The 18,864-nt window shown below is 35.8% G+C and overlaps 1 protein-coding gene across 5 annotated transcripts in view; it reads right to left on the bottom strand.

Annotated features, from left to right (window-relative positions):
- The window catches only part of ANKIB1 (ankyrin repeat and IBR domain containing 1), an 88,075-nt gene that overhangs the window by 14,139 nt on the left and 55,072 nt on the right, over positions 1–18,864 (bottom strand). For all 5 annotated transcript variants that reach the window (XM_042816618.1, XM_042816615.1, XM_042816619.1 and 2 more), the window contains exons 5-11: positions 17,877–17,994; positions 14,673–14,881; positions 12,364–12,452; positions 10,697–10,841; positions 9,096–9,262; positions 5,317–5,405; positions 4,211–4,341 (exon numbers count right to left, since the gene is read on the bottom strand). In XM_042816618.1, coding sequence (XP_042672552.1) covers positions 4,211–4,341; positions 5,317–5,405; positions 9,096–9,262; positions 10,697–10,841; positions 12,364–12,452; positions 14,673–14,881; positions 17,877–17,994 — 948 coding nt within the window. The remainder of the gene's footprint in view (positions 1–4,210; positions 4,342–5,316; positions 5,406–9,095; positions 9,263–10,696; positions 10,842–12,363; positions 12,453–14,672; positions 14,882–17,876; positions 17,995–18,864) is intronic.

Below are 18,864 nucleotides of genomic sequence, written 5' to 3' on the forward strand. Positions count from 1 at the left end.
GAAGCTGTCTAGAAATGGATGGGCAGAAGACTATGACTTGGTCATCCTATTCATTTAATCTGTTTTACTGATGAACAAAGAAAAATCCTGAAAAACTGAAGCAAAAATTAATGTGAAGTAGTAAGAAGCCATTAATATTATTACTGGAATTCAATAAATTAAACCACATTTTTCTTCTCTTTTGTAAGTTTAACCTTTCCAGAAATATCTAGTCCATACCAGATGTGTTCATAAGTAGTGACTCCATTCAATTACATATATTACAATTTCTGCATTACACTTTTGCTAATTTTGTCTCACATGTGACATTGACTTTCTTCTAAAAAGCAATGCAGACAAAAGTATTTCTGCTATTGCGCTGCACCTTCTCTGTTCTTAAATTTTTTTTGAAGGTGCTTGCTTTTACAAAATGGTAAGATGAGTGCTGAGAATTAAATAGAAGAGTAGCTGTGCACAAAAATCTTAAGAGTCTATCACTGAATTGTCTATTATTCAGAAATGCTCAAAACATAATAAAAAGTTGCATTATATAAAAAAAGATTACGAAATAAGTTGCAAGCAACACAACTACTAAAGCTTAATTTCCTATTAATTTATGTATATATGTTCCCACTGCAATAATACCACCTTTCCCAAATTATCTCCCTTCATTATCACTTCACCATATGCATCCTCTAATCTTGCACATCTCGAAAAGCTTCCTCAATAAACCAAGACTCACCCACTGTTCCAGGACCCTTCTCTAATAACTTACTCTCATTAAATATTCAAAAACATGTCCATCTGTTTGAAGTTTAGTTACATCTCCAAAAACCTGAAGACTCTGCTTTACTTGCCTTTATGGTGAGCTATCTGTGATGCTGTACAGGCTAGGCTTTACAAACGACATGTTTGCTGCCTGAACCAAGCAGGAGAGGCAATAGCTGAGCAGGTAACTGCTGAGTAGGTATTTTAGCCTCTCCCTTGGTGGCAGTACAAATTAAGTCTCTGCACAATACAACTACCCAATGTCATGAAATCTGCAGTAAACTAGTATCCATGAACTCTTTCCTGTATCTAGTTCAAAGTACCCAGAAGGTAAGAAAACTACTAGAATTAGGGGAGTGAGAGACAGGGGGAATGCATGAGCCTTGTTGCCTTAGAAACCAAGCTCGTAAAACAGAACAGTGCCTGCTTAAATACAGAAATGTGATTCTATGACTAAAGTGCATCCTCTACACCCAGGTACATGCTAGCTGACAAGAAGCACTTGCAATTCTCTACTCACTACACAGTAGGCTTCAGCAGAACTTACTGCAGCAAAGGCTGAAGCTTTGTAACACATCCTTACTTTAGGAAGGGACAAGCGAGGTGTCCTCTGTACCTTGCATCTGAGCCCTGTGATGATCCTGAGGATACCATTCTTTTCCCTCCTCACAAGGCTGAGGAGAGGCAGCTTCTGTTTGCAGAGGTTTCTCCATCACAAAAGGAAGCTGACTGTTTTAGGGACAGTTTAAGCTGTTTATAAGGAACAACATCAAAGAGGAATAGAACTGTGGTTGTCAGCCAGCACTGCAGAATGGTACTAAATTAAATTATCTATATTCTTCAGAAGTTAGTGGCTGAAGCCTCCTCAAGCCCTAAACCATACTTTGATTCTATTGAGATTAGCTCAGTGACACAACAGCTGTCAAATAACTGAAGAGGTTTTGTTACATCCTGAACATTTTGTTACATTGGCTGAACATGAGCTGGCAGCATGCCCAAGTGGCTGACAAAGACAATAGCATCCTCATTTTTATCAGTGGTGTGGTTAGCAGGACCAGGGAAGGGGTTGGCCCTTCCTGCTCAGCTCTAGTGAGACTCAGCCCGAGTACCGCGTTCAGTTTTGGGCCTGTGGCCCTAAGTACAAGGAGAACATTGATTTGCTGGAACACATTGAGAGAAAAGTGATTAAACTAGTGAAGGGACTAGCTGAGAGCTGTTTAAACTAGAGAAGAGGATGTTGAGGGGCGACTTCACTGCTCTCCACTACTACCAGAAAGGATGTTGCAGTGAGAAGAGTGGCCTTTTTTCCCAGGTGACAAGTGACTGGACACATGATAACAGACCCGAGTTGAGCAAGGGGAGGTATAGATTGGACATTAGGAAGAATTTCTTCACGGAAAGGGGGGTTAGGTATTGGAACAGACTGTACAGGGAAGTGGTGGCATCCATACTCCTGGAGATATTTAAGAAAGGTAGATGTGACGTGTAGGCAGATAGTGAATGTCATAGCTTTATGCAATGGTTGGACTTGATTATAAAGATCTTTTCCAACCTAAATGATCCATGATTCTACATCCCATATATGAATTGTTTCCACACTGTCACCAATATAATTATTCTGCAAATAACTATTTCAAATGCTCTTAACTCTGTTTACAGTCTGGAAATTTTCAAACTGTGCTGAACAGCAAATCTTATTACATTTCTTATCACTATGGAATTTATGAACTCCTTTAAAAATCATTTAAAAAGGAAAAAAAGAACAGCAAAAAACTGGCATAAACTGAAGTGGAAGAGAATCTGCTCTTGGTTGCCAAACTACTTCCAAACAAACAAACAAACACACACCACCAAAAAAATCAATGACCCAATCTTCACAAACAGAATACGTAATGATAATATAAAGAAAATAAGATCTGGATATCAATGTAGGTTGAGACATATCCAGAAGAATGTACTAGTCTCCACTGCTAAACCTCTCAGTTTTTTATTGGAAGACAATTATGTTATATATGTGCAACTTTCTCATTTTTAATGATCCTCCTCAAAAAGACATAAGTATGCTAAATATGCCATTTTTAACTAGTTTGAAAGTGTTCTCAAATGCTACTGAACTGCTGGCAAGAAATATTCTATTTTAGTAGCATAGTGCAAACTCATGACTAATTTTTTGGCTTCTGTCACTAATTAGTTTGTTTTGGAATTACTGTTTCCTGTCTTTTCATTCCTACTGTTTAATTAATGTTTACAGTTTCCCATTCAAATTTCTCTGTTTTGTTGCTATATAGAGAAATAACGCAAAAGAAAAATGCAATAAGGCAAAGCGTTCATTAAACCTTACAAATCCTTAAAAAGTACCATCTTCTGGTAACTGAAAATGTTATAGAATCATAGAATCACCAAGGTGGAAAATCATCCTGTCCAACTGTCCACCTATCACCAATGTTTCCTATGAAACCATGTCCCTCAGTACAATTTCTGAACATTTCTTGAACACCTCCAGGGATGGTGACTCCACCACCTCTCTGGGCAGCCCGTTCCAGCACCTGACCATTCTTGGGGAAGAAGTATTCCCTAACATCCAACCTGAATCTCCCCTGGTGCAATTTGAGGCCATTCCCTCTAGTCCTGTTGCCAGTTACACGGGAGAAGAGGCTGACTCCAACCACACCACAACCCCCCTTTGGGTAGCTGTAGAGAGTGATAAGGTCACCCCTGAACCTCTTCTTCTCCAGAGTGAGCAATCCCAGTTCCCTCAACAGTTCCCCATAAGACTTGTGCTCCAGACCCATCACCGGCTTTGTTGTCCTTCTTGGCCACCTGGGCTCGGGTCATGTTCAGCCAAGCATCAACCAATACCCCCCAGGTCTGCTTTCTCTACAGTCTTCCAGCCATTCTGCCCCAAGCCTGTAGCATTGCCTGGGGTCGTTGTGGCACCTGGACTTGTTGAACCCAGCTATCCAGCCTGTCCAGGTCCCTCTGCAGGGCCTTCCTACCCCTGAGCAGATCAACACTTCCTCCTAACTTAGTGTCATCTACAAACTTACTGAAGGGTGCACTGAATACTCTCATTCAGATCATCAGTAAAGATATTGAACAGGACAGGCCCCAGTATTGACCCTCTGTTCATTCTCTTCTACATTATTAATGATGGTTAAACTACCAAGGATTTCTGTTCCCTTAAATTTCATAGTGTATTGCCAAGAACTGTCAGCTGTTTAGGAAATCTTGATAATTACACTGTACACTTACCAGCCAAATAAACTTCACTAAATACGAAACATCTTCTATATACAAGTAACTCATCATTTGCAGATTACCTAATTTTTGAAACAAATTCCATTAGATCTTAGGCCTGACATTTCAAAACGTTTGGACTTTTGTGCTCCTGAAACGTACATATGACACAACCTAAATTACGTTACCTGAATTCACAACAAATTGTATGAAAGGTCTTTCTTACCTTCGCACATTGCATGTGGTTGCAGCCCTCATTCTTCTGAATTGGAGATTTGCAGTTGGCGCATGGTTTGGAGTTAGTTAGTAACCACAGGCAGTTGGCAGCATCTTCATATGCCTCACTAACTCCCACAACTTCATGAATGTGACAGGAGGATGCGGACCATGTGAAAACAGAGAAGTTGAAATTTTACTTGTTTAATCTTTTGTGAAAATCAGGTTAGGAAAGATACGTGTTTACCTATTTCTTGACAGAATATTGTAATTCTTCATTATACGTACTTAATATACTATATGTATATGTACACATATACAAATACGTATAAAGTACACAAATTACTTCTGTATATTGTAGTCTATGGCATACATAATACATAGATTATTAAAATATGTATTTAAAAATTGATGTTTGACTCAGCATGGTGCATTTTGAGTCTATAACATTTTCTAGAATAATCTATGACATAACGGAAAGGCTCTGAATTGTTGTAACCAAGTTAAGTTAGTGTTTATTTGAGTAAACGTTTTTTTGTTTGTTTGTTTGTTTCTGTCTGTCCTATGTAAACCCAGATATTGTTGGTTGACCTCTAGGAGTTATTTACCAGGAAGCCATTTTCCATAATTCTCTTGCAATTTACAGTCAACATTACTATTATTATTACCTGTTGCTTTTAAACATTTCTAAAGTACACAAACAACTGTATGAATACAATTAAACAGAAGTGCAGACTAGGGCAAGGATTTTAAGATTTAAATATTTAAGATTAAGATTTTTTGCCTAGAAAACATAAGTTATCTTCAGGAATAAATGAAAAAAAAAAATGAAGGAAGGCTGTAAAAGGAAGGGAGAAGAGTTTCATCTCTCTGAACCATATGCAGATTTATGAGGGAACCGGTAGGAATGGTTTCAGGATAAAAGTCTACCATTACTACATATGTCTACCATAACTACATATGCAATTAAACATGAAGTTGCTCATCATTCAGTGGTTTGTTTTTCTTCCTCTTCTTTATTTTTCAACCAATGTAAAGTTTTAATTAATGCAACTAAAAATTCCCTTTAAAAATGAAAGATGACAATGAAATAATAAAACAAAAAGTATGACTTACGTTCTTCTGGCTTCATTTCAGATATTTTCTGTAGCCAATCCTTCCAGGTTTGGCAGTCACAAGGTTCATGTGCTTCACCAAGACATTCCCTGAACATTAAGATATATACACAATAACTACTTATTTAGAGTTAAAATTGAATTGTTGCTTTGAAATTGCTTCACACTACAATACATGGAAACATATCACATCAAATCAAAAAGATAAAAAGTAATACTACTGTTTTAAAATATTCTTAGATCTCTTACTAAAGTTTCTGTGATAAAACTAAATTTAAACTTCTTGTAAAACAAAAACTAGGTAGTTTGCTATACCTGAAATGCATTTTATGTATAATTAAATGTACCAATTCAATCTAGAACAAGATCCAATCCATTTCGTTTTTTAAGTTTATGAATTTTTACTCTTTCCATCAGTCCCCAAATGAAATGGAAGGTACTTTCCATGACACAGTAGAGAAATGAGCTTCTCTTGAGGTTACTACTAGCTTTAAAGATATCAGTCACTACATAACAATGGCCTCAGCTCTGTACAACACTGCTTAGCAACAATCATAAACATAACCGTGTTATCAAGCTTGTTATTCTCCTAGAATCAAAACATAGCATCATACCACACACTCTGAAGAAAACATTTCCATCCTAGCTGAAACTAAGACAGTCTGCTATAATACAAGCTTAAACTCACTACAGAAGGAGACAATAAGATACTAAGCTCCCTGGTGTAATTCAGTCTTTTTGGCAATATTTCTGAGTTTCTGAGAATATAAAAGGCAGATTTGTGTCTCTGAGAGGCAGTTCCCATTGTGCTGAGCCTTTTTTTTTTCCCACTAGAACCTGCAGAAACAGATCTCAGAAGGCTTCACTCTTGCTGTTTTCGGTATGAACCAGAATGGGATTTTTAAAGATGCATACACATGAATATACATACATTGTACTCACAGAAGGAAGTTAGAACAACTTCTTTCAAAAAGTCTTTCCTCAGCTTATCCCAGACCAAGAGTTCTTATCTGAGGATGCCATTTTACTGAGTAAGAATGATGAGCCTATTGATCCTACAACTTTTCATGAAACAAAGTTGTATTTCGGATGGACTCCATGATAGCACAGACTGAAAGGAAGTAACACCAAATGGTTGTGACAACTAACAGTTCAGCCTCCCCAGACTGCCTTCCTCAACAGTAAGAAGGATGATTTATTTGAGGGTATGGCACATATTTAATGAACTTGCAGCAAGTTTCAACAAGAGAAAATTCATGGAAGGACTGAAAGCATTGTCCAAGAAGCATTTCTTGATTTATTTTTTTCTCCTGATAATGTTTATATCATATAATGAAATTGATATGAATCAAAACAGCAAAATAGTTGCAGCTTACAATCAGCTTTCCCAGTGTACCTCAAAAGATATCTCTCCTACAAAATACACTTTGCCCCTTGTTTCCATCCAGGATAAAATGAAAGAGGACTGATGATGCAAAACTAAGTCTGCAGTGCTTACTACTTTCCATACGTGTCCCCTTGCTACAATTTCATATGCTTCTTGTACAGCATTAAGAGGTTCTAATACATAGGATCTGCTAATACACAGATGTAGTATTTGTGTACTATCTTCATCTGAACGACATTTAAAAATCTCAGAATGATTTTTTGAAAAGGAATGGCATTTTCTGTTTGTCAGAGCTGATTAGATTCTGTCGAAGGTGCTATTAAGTAGTGGGTAATGAAAAATTAGTACATTCTAAGGAACCCTGTGTTTAATAGAAACATTCCTACATCTACAGTGCCTTACTTTAATGAGCAGAAAAGACAGAGATCCTAAAAATGGAAATTCCATGCTGACAAAACCTCATAACTTGTTCTTAGTACATGACAGTGAATGGTTATCTACAGCTTAGTTGGTATTTTCCAATATAGAGATTCTGAAGAATCTCTTACTAAAGCCATATTAGTTGATACAATAATGTCTAAACTATAGATTACTTGTGAAAAACTTGCAGAACTGACAGAAGTATGAAATGTGGGATGTGTTGATTGAACTTTAAAGATATAAATCAATATCCCTTCAAGAATATGGCGATAATGAAGACACACTCAACTAAGAATGCATTTTCTTTTTCTCCAGAGGAAGTAGAGCTGTGCCAGGGTGATTTCAGAGTAGACAATAGGAGGAATTTGTCTACAGGAAGATGATCAAACACTGGAACAGACAGTGAGGTGGTTGACTCGTTGTCTGTCAGTGTTCAACAAGCATTTGTACAACGGCCTCAATAACATGCTTTAACTTTTGGTTAGCCCTGAAGTGGTTTGGCAGTGTTACTAGATGATGTTTAAAAGTCCCTTCCAACTGCACTGTTCTAATTCTGTCATACAGGATTTTGTACTATGAGACTAATATGGCTGCCTTCTGCAAAAGGTTCTCATTCCTAATATTGCAGAATGCTTTAGTTGTTGGTGAAACTTTCTTGCCACTGACGAAAATCTTCCTTCACGTGGAGGAAAAAAAGGCCTTGTAAATGCCTTCTTGGACATTTTACTAACAGAATGAGGTCTTTTTTCAAGACTTCAGGAAATTTTACCAGGAACTGTTAAAAGAAAAAAAAAAGGGTATTTCTCATAAAAATTATGCACTTGGAGAGCATTTTCACATTCAAGGGGCATTCTAGAGAGAGGGTGAATTTAGCCCGTGTAAAGGAAGCAGAATCTGACAATATCTGAAGGACTGCAACAGTATGACACAAAGTGGTTTCAAGCCCTGACCTTCAGGCTAATGTAACATTCTGTCAGGACAACAGTTGTCAGAAACAAGGATGAGAGGGTAATACCTTCTTTCGGAATATCCCTGAGGTTTGTTTTACGTTCACTGATAAAAACATTTTCTGCTTTGTTTTCACAAAATTTGTTTCTTTCCCAGTTCTCCACCAATTGTGAACAATTTTCTCCAAAGAGGTTATGTTTTACAACTTTCCTGGTTGGTTCCTCATGTCTACTTTCCTCTTGTCCCTCCACCCTTTCCATTCATATGGGGAAAGGGCTAAAATCTGAAGTCACTAAAATCACTGCAGTAGTCTGACAGGCTCAAGGAACAAGGATAGTGTTTGCCACAGACTTCAGAGAAGTATCCTATCACTTTTTTTTGCTTTTGTTGATACTGTTTTTGTCCTTTCCCTGGAACTGCTGAATATTGACAGCTTAAAGGATGATCTTTTAAATATATCAGGGTTTTCACTTCTTGAGCTTGTATTCATCTTAAGACTTAACAGAAAACAATATAAAGCAAAACTACTGAAAAAGTGAAACGACTGGAGTGATCGAGCAAACAGAAATACTTATGTATGTAGCAAAAAATCCTTCAAAGTTCTATTTCAGCTCAAACTTTTCTGATGTAATTCCACCAAAATTCTGAATGAGCAAAAGCCTGCTGTTTTCTGTCTATAATTCAGAGTATGCCTATGTATCTATCCAGAACAGACACAAAAATCCCTCCGCTGATGCTCCAGCCTCCTCAGATGAGAAAATCACAGCAGTTTATGTTACGGTTCTACATCTAACAGAACTAATAATTAATAAGACAATATAAGAAAGTTTTGCTGTGCCTCAGAATACTGAAATATTTGTGCATATAAAGCTAATAAATAAATCCAAGAATAGTAAAGTCAAATACCATCCCACCTAAAATTTTGCTGCACGTTTGGTGCTAAGTAGAACTTTTAATTTTTTATTAATCCCTGGAATAGCAGTGATTATGCATTTGTGTCAACATAGATACTTTCTAGCACTAACCAGCAGAAAAGATGTCCCTTTCCACAATCTACAGCAGGAGCTTTTAGCATAGGGAAGCTAAGCGTATCTGATCCTGTTGAATTCGATCCTTGTCTTGTTAGCCTTACTGCTCTTTCACAGCCTGGGATAGGACACCATTTAATAGCAGGATTATTTTCAACAAAGGCCTAAAGAAAAAGAAAAAAAGAAAGAAAGAAAGAAAATATTTTAACACAGAAGATCATATTTAATCATTGATATAAAACAATCTGTCATTATAATCTTTCTTTGAGGGAACAAAGCCAAAAAGCATAATGACAACTGGAGCGATTTCGATAGGCTTTTAAAAATAGTTATTAAAAGGTTATAACTATTAAATAGTTATTAAATTTAATCTCCATTAAAACAAAACAAAACAAAACAAAAAACAGCATTAAAAGCATTCAAACAGTACTCCAGACTTAGGCTAAGATCCAAATGATTTATATCCCACACAAAAAATTAATGTGTGCAATTCAACTCCTTTGTGATATGGCTTACTCTGTACTTCCACTATATATGCACTAGCAATGCTCATTAACAGAACTGACTCTTGCTGAAAACAATTAAATCTTACTGATTAACACAAAATCCACAATATAATCATCTGCAATAAACCTGAAATCAGAACTAGACTATCTCTGGACATTACCTATAAACTTTTGTAATTAACGTAGCCGGACTTCTTTCATAAAACTTTTATTAAAAAATTGAGGCGGAAAACTTCAAAGAACTTTCACTACTTCTCTTCAAAACGGTGCCGTTAACCACTCAATTTGAAGATGAAGATGTGAAAGGCTAATCAGACCTAGATACTTCATTTTTACCACATCGTGTAAGACTTTATGAAAGAGACTTGTTATACACAAAAATATTGCATTGTAAAAGGAAAAAAAAACCTTCTTGCTTTCTCTTGCTCTGCCACCACTGATAACATAACGTAACACGTTATCTAGTGCATTACTACATGTAGCACAAAAGAAAAAACGTGGATTATAAGATTGTTAATGGAAATAAACAAATAAAAAGTCAAACGGGAGAATCAAAACAAGGTTTCCCTTTACACATACATACACACATAAACGTACATACACATATAAATATATATCAATTGTTTGAAGCATTGGATAGAAAAAAAATTAAGTAATTCACTTGCATTAATATTTTTAGATGGAAATAGGCACTACTTACAAATGGAATTAGACTCTCAGTAATAAAAAAAAACATTTAAAAACTGTTAACAATTTTAGACCTCCAACACAAACAAATCTAGCAGATTAAAAGATTCAAATAATCTTTTACAAACATTAGATTGATCAAATAATGTTACTAATACTGCATTAGTTAATACATTTTGAAAACGCCATATCTGTGTTTCGGGAATAGTACAACATCCTTTCTTATTTTTCTCAGTGGTAACCAAACATCCATATTGTGGCAAACAAGACAGCCAGTAATTCTTTGTACATAAAGTCCTACAGGGAAGGTTACAGATAGACAGCAGCATTTCACATGGAAGCTGTATAGTACTTTTAATAAAAAGAAATACATCTCAAGAGTACAAGAACAGTTTGACAACTTACCTTAATGTCAAATTGAAGATATCTTTTGTCCATCTCCTTGGAAACCACACTTTCTATGATGTCTACAGGCACAAGCTGGAAACAATCATATGCTGGGCAAAAAATGTTGTGAGCTTCACCTTCTTGAATTTTCAGATTCAAAAATCTGCCAGAATTATGTCAGTCAGTATTTGTGAATAAAAAAAGTAAGAATCAAAATGCTCCTTAATACTTTATACCATGCTCATATATATTCAAATTAATCAATTTCTAAACAAGGAATAGGAAGTATCCCTGTCACCTCAAAGGACAACAGATGAATAGCATAATTAAGAAAAGAGAGAACACTATTGTGGTTCAGAAGTAAGTGCCATCATCTACGCATAGCCCTGTGTGCTTGTAGTTTCTATCCTTGCCATTTCTCAGAGGTTCCTATGAAATGTTTAATTAAACTCAGCATTAGTTCTAAGTTAAATAAGAAATGGAATGTATAGCTTAATTAATCTAGGAATGATATGCAATTAATGTTTCATCTGTGCTAGTCAAAGCAGTTCTGCTCTCAGAAACAAATTTCTAAATGGAGACCTTTGCAGTCCCCAACTCCTAGAAATGCAGGACACAAGAAGCTCAGAAACCTGCTGAAAACTGAACTATAATGCACAGCACTGTTTAGTTTAATTAATACTCGAGAATACTCATCTCAGGTATTATACAATACTCAGGTATTTGTAAGTTAGTCATCTGGAGTCCTTACATAGTTAAGACAGAGAGACTTGTGTGTCTTAAAATTTATCTTAAAATGGGATAACTCAGTTCTGCCTACTCCCCATGTAACAGAAATGCCTGGCTCAGAAAGACAAACCACTCTCCACAATGCCATCACAAACACCTGGCTGACACTGCACTATGATTTTGAGTGTAAGCCAGTACTCAAGTTAGAAGCACTATATCTCGCCAGGGATCTCTTCATAACTTCTAAATTACTGCATAACTACATACAAAACAACTGGAGCAAGACTATTAATTCTCTGAATATTGAAAAAACTTGCTTTCTAAAACATCATGAAGAGAAACTGTTCCTCTGTACCACAGGAGAATGGGTTCATATAAATTGGGCTAATCTGCAGTAGGGCATGTGCTGAAACATCTGTGTAACAAGACCCTGTAGTGGTACAGCCTAGCACAACCTCTTGAGTGAGGAAATGAATAAAAAGGCACTGCATGCAGCTATCATTATTCCTAAGTTGTTTCTTTTTACTAGCACGATAGTTTGGATTTAAATTGCGTAGTAATGAGAGCATTACACCAACTGAGCAATTAAGATAAAGTTAGTCCAACTATTAACTCTCAATGAAAGAAAGTATTTTAATAACTTTTCTGACTGGAAACGGATTTACGATGCCTCAAATCAGTGTGCTGAACTAAGAAATGGAATTAAGCACATGCTTAACATAGTAGATATGTAGCCCATTGCCACCACCACACACACAGTGAGCAAATCAAGAGCAGTCCGAGTCATTCACGTGAAGGCCTAAAACAGCTGATGGTCATTTTGAATGACAAATAAAATATTCAACAGCATCAAAACAGCAGCTCCTTGAAGCCCAGGCAGTTTAATGTCTCCATCTTTACCTGCTCAAAACAGGAAAGATGTGTTTCCCAAAATACGTAGAAGTGTATATACTTACGCCTCCCAGCATGCTCTGCAGAAGTCATGCCCACAAGGCATATCCACTGGGTCTTCAAACACAGATATATTACACATACAAATGTCACACTGCAGATGAAAAAATACTTCAGATTAAGAAATACCCTAAAGCTTTTCACATTATTCACAGGACACACTGGGCTGGAAAACGTCACCAAAACTTTAAAGCGCTCAATAGGGAGAAAAATCTAACTGCAGCCAGAAAGAAGAAAAAGTAATTTAAGTTATAGAAATAGCTTAGAAATAGAAATGAGGAAGATTTTTCTGTGCTTCCCCATCCAAACACCGCATTTTGGGGAGCCTTATGTCATGTCTTCAAGCTCAGCATGTGCTTCATTGTGCAGATTGCTAAGATCTCAGTTCTTGAGGAAAATGGGCCTTGAAATTTTCATGAGCCATTAATGGAGTCTGGAAATCCTAAGTGCTTCTTGTAGCCTCTGTCATCTCAGACAGTTGGTTCCGAATCACAAAGGAACAATTTAGTTGTGCAAGAGCACCAGCAAATACTTTTAAGTATTAAAACCAGATGAATATGGAAAGTATTACACTAAGGCTTACAATCAAAATAAATAGAAGCAACAAGAAACGTTCCAACGGTACACACCTCTGCTTAATTTTATACCACTAAGTACTGTAGAAAAAATAATACACGGAATATTGAGGCCCTTACTCTGAAAATATTTCAAAAATAGAGGTGACATTACTTATTGCTTATAGTTAGACATGAAGATATCATGTTCTTGAAAGACTATAAGCAGATTTTCTTTCCACTGGAACAAAGATTCAACTAAAATTTACTTCAACTTTCAATACATTAGATACTACAATACAGGAAAGCATTTCAAGAAAATTAACCTGTAGTTACTCTTAAAATATAATTGTCTTAAAGACAAAACCAAACCAAGCCAAATAAGGCTGCCCTCAAAATACAAGACTGGTGAAGGAATGTATTATTGTTCCAGTCACATCATCTTACTGTCTTGACAAAATTCAGTATTTTAGAAGTTGACTGTACATCAAAACTGTTGTCTACTAATTTTTATGTCTTTCAATTATATTTAAAACATATCTTTAAAATAGGGAAATTAATGAAGATGAGTTCAGGATATCAAGTGCAGAACATGTACTGGAACAGTTTTAATAGGATCTAAATGCAAAAGCTGAAAGGAGCATTATAATATGTGTTTTCATTTTACCTACTTTTATTTTTCATTTGTCTGCCAGTATATGCGACTTTAGAGAAATAAGTATTATTTCGTAAACAACATTTTCAAAATACTATTTTGAAAGCTTCTTGCAAGATTTTTAACAATTGGAATTACTGAATGTATAAATCTGGATTTGGATTTAGATATGTAAGACCTAGAACTGCAGTCTCTATCCAGCCTGCACTGCTGGACCATAAACGACAATAAAAAACAACACAACGTATGACTGAACACATGCAGTCTTTAGTTATACAGTTTAATTAGGGAAATGTTCCTGCACAACATTTCACTGCTAATATAAGTAAGTGTAGGATAACATTACTCCATACACTTCCTTTGTCAACATTTTACAATTAAAGAAATAAAATGTTTACATGCAGGAACACAATTTTTTATTTTATTATGAGATCCAGGGATGGTCCATTTGCAAGGCTTCATATAACACTCTAGAAAAAATGCTTAGATCATGGAACAAAGGTTTTATAACGTTGCAGCTGTGGATTATTAAAAAGAGAACTCTGTCTTTCAAAAGAACCACACTGACTTTAGTGAAAGGCACTTTCATATTTCAAATTTGCAATAGCCTTCTAAACTGCTTGATGCAGCCCACACATAGTAAAAGTAATTATAAGCTTACAGTACACTTGTGGGGGCTGACATTTCAAAATGCAGACAAAGAGAATTTTGTTTTCCAAAGAAAAAAATTTCAGAAGGCAGGGTTTGCAGCATTGGGTATATTCAGGAAAATGGATACAATGAAAGCGAATATCTTGAGAAGTATGAGATGTGAAGCTTGAAAGAGCTAAATGTAGTGACGTGACTGTATCTGGATAAAATCCTACTTTGTCAGGCTAGGTGAAAAAAGTGTCCTTACATTAGCCACGTGCTCAATTGTGCTATTATACAGAATGTTTAAAGTGCAAATTTCTTTGTTCACACTTTTGGAAAGAAAAAGGCTTTGTATCTTTGTAAACTTATTTTCCAAACGAGAGAACAATGTGGCTTGCCTGTCCATGCAGGTGTTTATGTTTAGACCCAGGCTCTTCTATCCTGATAGTTTCCGATCTATTTATACACCTACCACAGCTGTCTCGATGTCTCCTGGTGACGGGCTGATTTCATCAGGGGAAGTTACAGAGGAGCGAGTAGTGCGGGGAGTTCGTGGAGAAGGCAGCGTATCCCACGCGTTGTACCCACTTGGAGGGGGAGTGGGCATCTGAACCCCCGAGCGCTGGCAGCAGTTCTCTGGATTAGACATCCATGCCTCGAGCAACTTCTCCCTGTCCCAGTCTTCAATAAATATACAGACACAGGAAATTATGCAGCTGATGATGCTTGAAATCTATTCTGTAACTGCATCCATAAAAGAATATGTATGTGCTACACTAAAAAAATTAGAAACAAGTAAATACAATTAAGTAAATGTCAATGCGAATTTTCCCACTTAAGTTACAAAAAAGGAACTAGTGAAAGAAACATTACCTTAAAACTAATACAGATCTTTCATAATTATTGTTTGAAATATTTTTAGTTTCTTGTTCCTAAGATTTATACCAAGTTATCTTATAAACAGTATTTTTTTCCTATGAAAAATAATTAAAAGTTCTCATTTTAATATAAATATATAAAATGTCTAAATTGATTTGAATTTTAAGCCACATACAATACTCACAGATCTGATGAAATAGAATTTCAAGAGGAAACAGAGATTTTCCATTTTTTCCTATCACTTAAATAAATCTTTCAAAGTTGGTTTTGTTTGTTCATTTTTTTTTAATCTTAGGTACTCGTATAGGAAACTAATCTTTATTAATCAAAGGATCTACGTTGCTTTTATTGAATTCTGTCATATACACAGGAGAAAATAAATAGTATTCCCATGCTGTTAAAATTGAAATAAAATACATGTATTCTTAGCACTGACCTTAGTAAAAATATCACCACTGTGAAATAATGATTGCTCCCTCCTTCCTAATACGAAAATACCCTTGATCTGGATAGGATATACTGATCAGATGCTAACTTATGTAAGCTAAACCACACCCTGAGTTAATTTCATTTAATTTGTTTGAAGCCATGGTGCCTCAACATATACAAACTTGAGCCATTACAAATGTTAGCATTTTGCATGTTATCTTGGCTATATATATAGAGGGAAGCATGCTGATGCTAACATATAGATGAAATTTGCCACAAGTTTTCTTGTGTTCCTTTGTAGTGCGTCGTTAAAATTAGCCAGGGTTAAGACATGCTACTAAATGGTTCCCACTGTGTTTTCTTTACTAAATTATGACTGTAAGTAAAATATTATGTATTTGTATATAAATATATACTTAAATATATACTTGATAAAATATTAAGTAAAATAGTTATATTTGCTGAATTGCCTCTCTTTTATCCTGAAATCAATTACTTTAGTATGAAATAGAAGAGAAACAGGAACAATGTTGAAAAAACACATACGGAAAAATTGAAAAGTTCTTAAATCTTCCAAAATACACAATTCCTAAATTGATACAGTTGTATGACAAAGGACAGCAAGTTAGATGGATTAAATATTACATCTTTAATCTACTAAATGTAGTACATAAGAATAATCTTCCCAAAAATTTAAAAAATGCTTTTCACACCTTAGGTGTGAATTAAGACATCACGTTATTCCTCTATGAAGTTCAAGATAAAATGCAAAAACATTGCAGTTTGGTATTTGGTGTTTCCCAATTGTCTCATGCCTTGTAAATAGCACAATTATTCCTTTTACTAGGCTGAACTTCTCCATTTTCAAAAAAAAGAAATTTTGTTTGAATAATTTCCAGCATATGACCACAGCTACAGGCAAAACAGCTGACATTCTCATGACTTGCAGAAGTCTGTGTGTTCTTCACCACACCGGTCAATTGCATTAAATTACAGCTACCTCATGGAGGCAACATCAGTGGAATGACCTTTGCATTGTAAAGTGATTTCTTCTCAACTTTCAATTTCTGCTCACCAGGTGCTGGCAGACATTTCTGAACACTTCACATCAACCTCACTGCTTCTGGACTCACTATGAACTGTGCTGCCAATTCGAACAGTTGTGTCATCATTCTCTTCTGAGTGCGCAGGGCACAAAACATGCCTGCTCACTTAGTTCAGCATTTAGTAATATTTAGCACTAATGACATTTTCTGAGAACCCAAAGTAACACCCAAATATTGTAGATATAAATACCCAGAAGAATGAACACTAAAAAACGCATTTGCAAAGATTGCCTTAAAAAATGATCACACTGGCAATGAAAATCACTGGCACAAGTTCACGCTGGCTTTAATGCTACAGTAAAAGGAATGTAAACTATCGAAAATAATTTAACAGAGATAAGTGTAAGGTACCATGCCTACTCATAAAAGTCAGCCATATTTTGTGGGTTTGCAAGAGTATTTTCTTATTTCATTTTTTCCACTCTTCTATTTTTACAGAGAACACTCAAAAATAACAGGGCTCAAAAACTTAATCCAGCAATACAGCGATAAGCATGGAAACCATTAACTGCCTGAGTAGTCTCTTTGGCATACAGTAACAATGTGGATGCTTCAGTAAGCGTAAGTTTTGAATGGCTGAATCAAAGCCTGAAGCTTCCACTGAGCTTCAGAGAAATGCTTTTGTCTGGAGTCAGCTCCCTGAATTCTGACAACCCCCTCTTCAGTCACACAAGACCACAGACTGATTTCATTGACATTAAAGCAGTTACAATATACAAGAGGAAACTATGCCCTGCACTTAAAGAGTAGCTATTCAAATCCTAAAAAGGACATACACTCCAATGCATTAAAACTCAAGGCCATTTCCAAATACTGTAACAGTCATGCTTCTTATACTGTGATAAAAAACAAAGAAAAATACTTTGTCATCCAGTTTTATACACAAGTACGTAATGATAGACAACCAATGGTCTAATAAAAATAAAAAAAATGAATTTTTTGAACTTTTTTTTTAATATATAAAGCCTTGGAAGTTCTACTTCTATGTCTCTCACTAAAGTAGAAGAGCTGTATTTCTTCACACTGCTGAAGTTAAAACATTTTCCCCTATATTCCTAGTTTGAATCACTTCCCTATCGACTTTCCTGTCTGCCTCAATGCTGCAGATGTACTTCTTTCTGAAACACTGTGTGGATGACATCCTGTTATTCGATTAACTATTACTTATCTTTTTCTTGGGAATTAAAAGTGAACACACTCACAACTGTAATTTTGATTTTGCTGAAAGCAGTTTTTTCTCAATCTTAAAGGTTCTGTATTACCATGTGCCCGGAGAAGAGCTTCTGCAGTAAAGAGTGGTGCTTGAAGCATGTCAGCAGTTTCCACTATCAGCATATCCTTAAGCCTCCGCAGATCCTGAAGTCTAAGCCCCTCGTATGGCTTTGAGAAGAAGGAGAAAGATAATTTACATCTAGCAGTGTTTCCTCTAATTCTACATTAAAATGAAAACATTCAAAACACTATTACTGATAATTATCTCAACTGTGCCGCAAGTTATGACAAAATTTATTTATTGTGCAAACCAAAGACCACACAAAGCTATATAGAAACGCTTCATTTTGCGGAACTGTAGGATGACTTTTGTATAATCCAAAATCCAAAAGACAGTATTTCCAGAGTACTCCATTATAACTGGAGGTCACATTCAAATGATGAACTAGTCTAATATTAACTCTCTCATTCTCCTTTTCCCTTCCCATTCCCCTTTCAAAAAAGCTGGATTTCCATCGAATACTATTGAATTTGGTAGTAATTAAAATTCAAATATTGAGACATGCACAAGAATGCATGACTAGATTTCAAATAAGGACTTCAAGGAAGACAGTTTATCAGGATGGTATATGTTGCACACAGATTCTCTGACTTTATGCACAAACTGAGTGAGATGCATTAACTTTGCATTCATCAGCAGGAGGATATATTGAGACACTGGAGAGTAAGAAGAGGTGAGTTTATGAACAAATCAGGTACAGGTCTTTGGAGACAATATCCACTTTCACAGGAGTAGAGAGATCAGTATAAGATCGACCAGAAATGCAGTTGGAGGCTGAGGACCAAGATGTCAAAATTCTCCTTGATAAACAGAGGTCACACTCCAATGTGTGCTGTCAGAAGTAATTGCTTCCTGGTCTGAATTTGCATCCCCTTATTACAGCATTAACAAAAAGTCAAAATCAAAGGACAAAAAGAAGTAACTTTAGTATACTGAACTAGTTCCAGCCAAGCATACACGTATTTTGCAGAAACGTT

Source organism: Centrocercus urophasianus, unplaced genomic scaffold (assembly GCF_019232065.1).
Source record: "Centrocercus urophasianus isolate 14NV4802_14NV808 unplaced genomic scaffold, USGS_Curo_1.0 seq_16, whole genome shotgun sequence".
NCBI classification, from domain to species: Eukaryota; Metazoa; Chordata; class Aves; order Galliformes; family Phasianidae; genus Centrocercus; species Centrocercus urophasianus.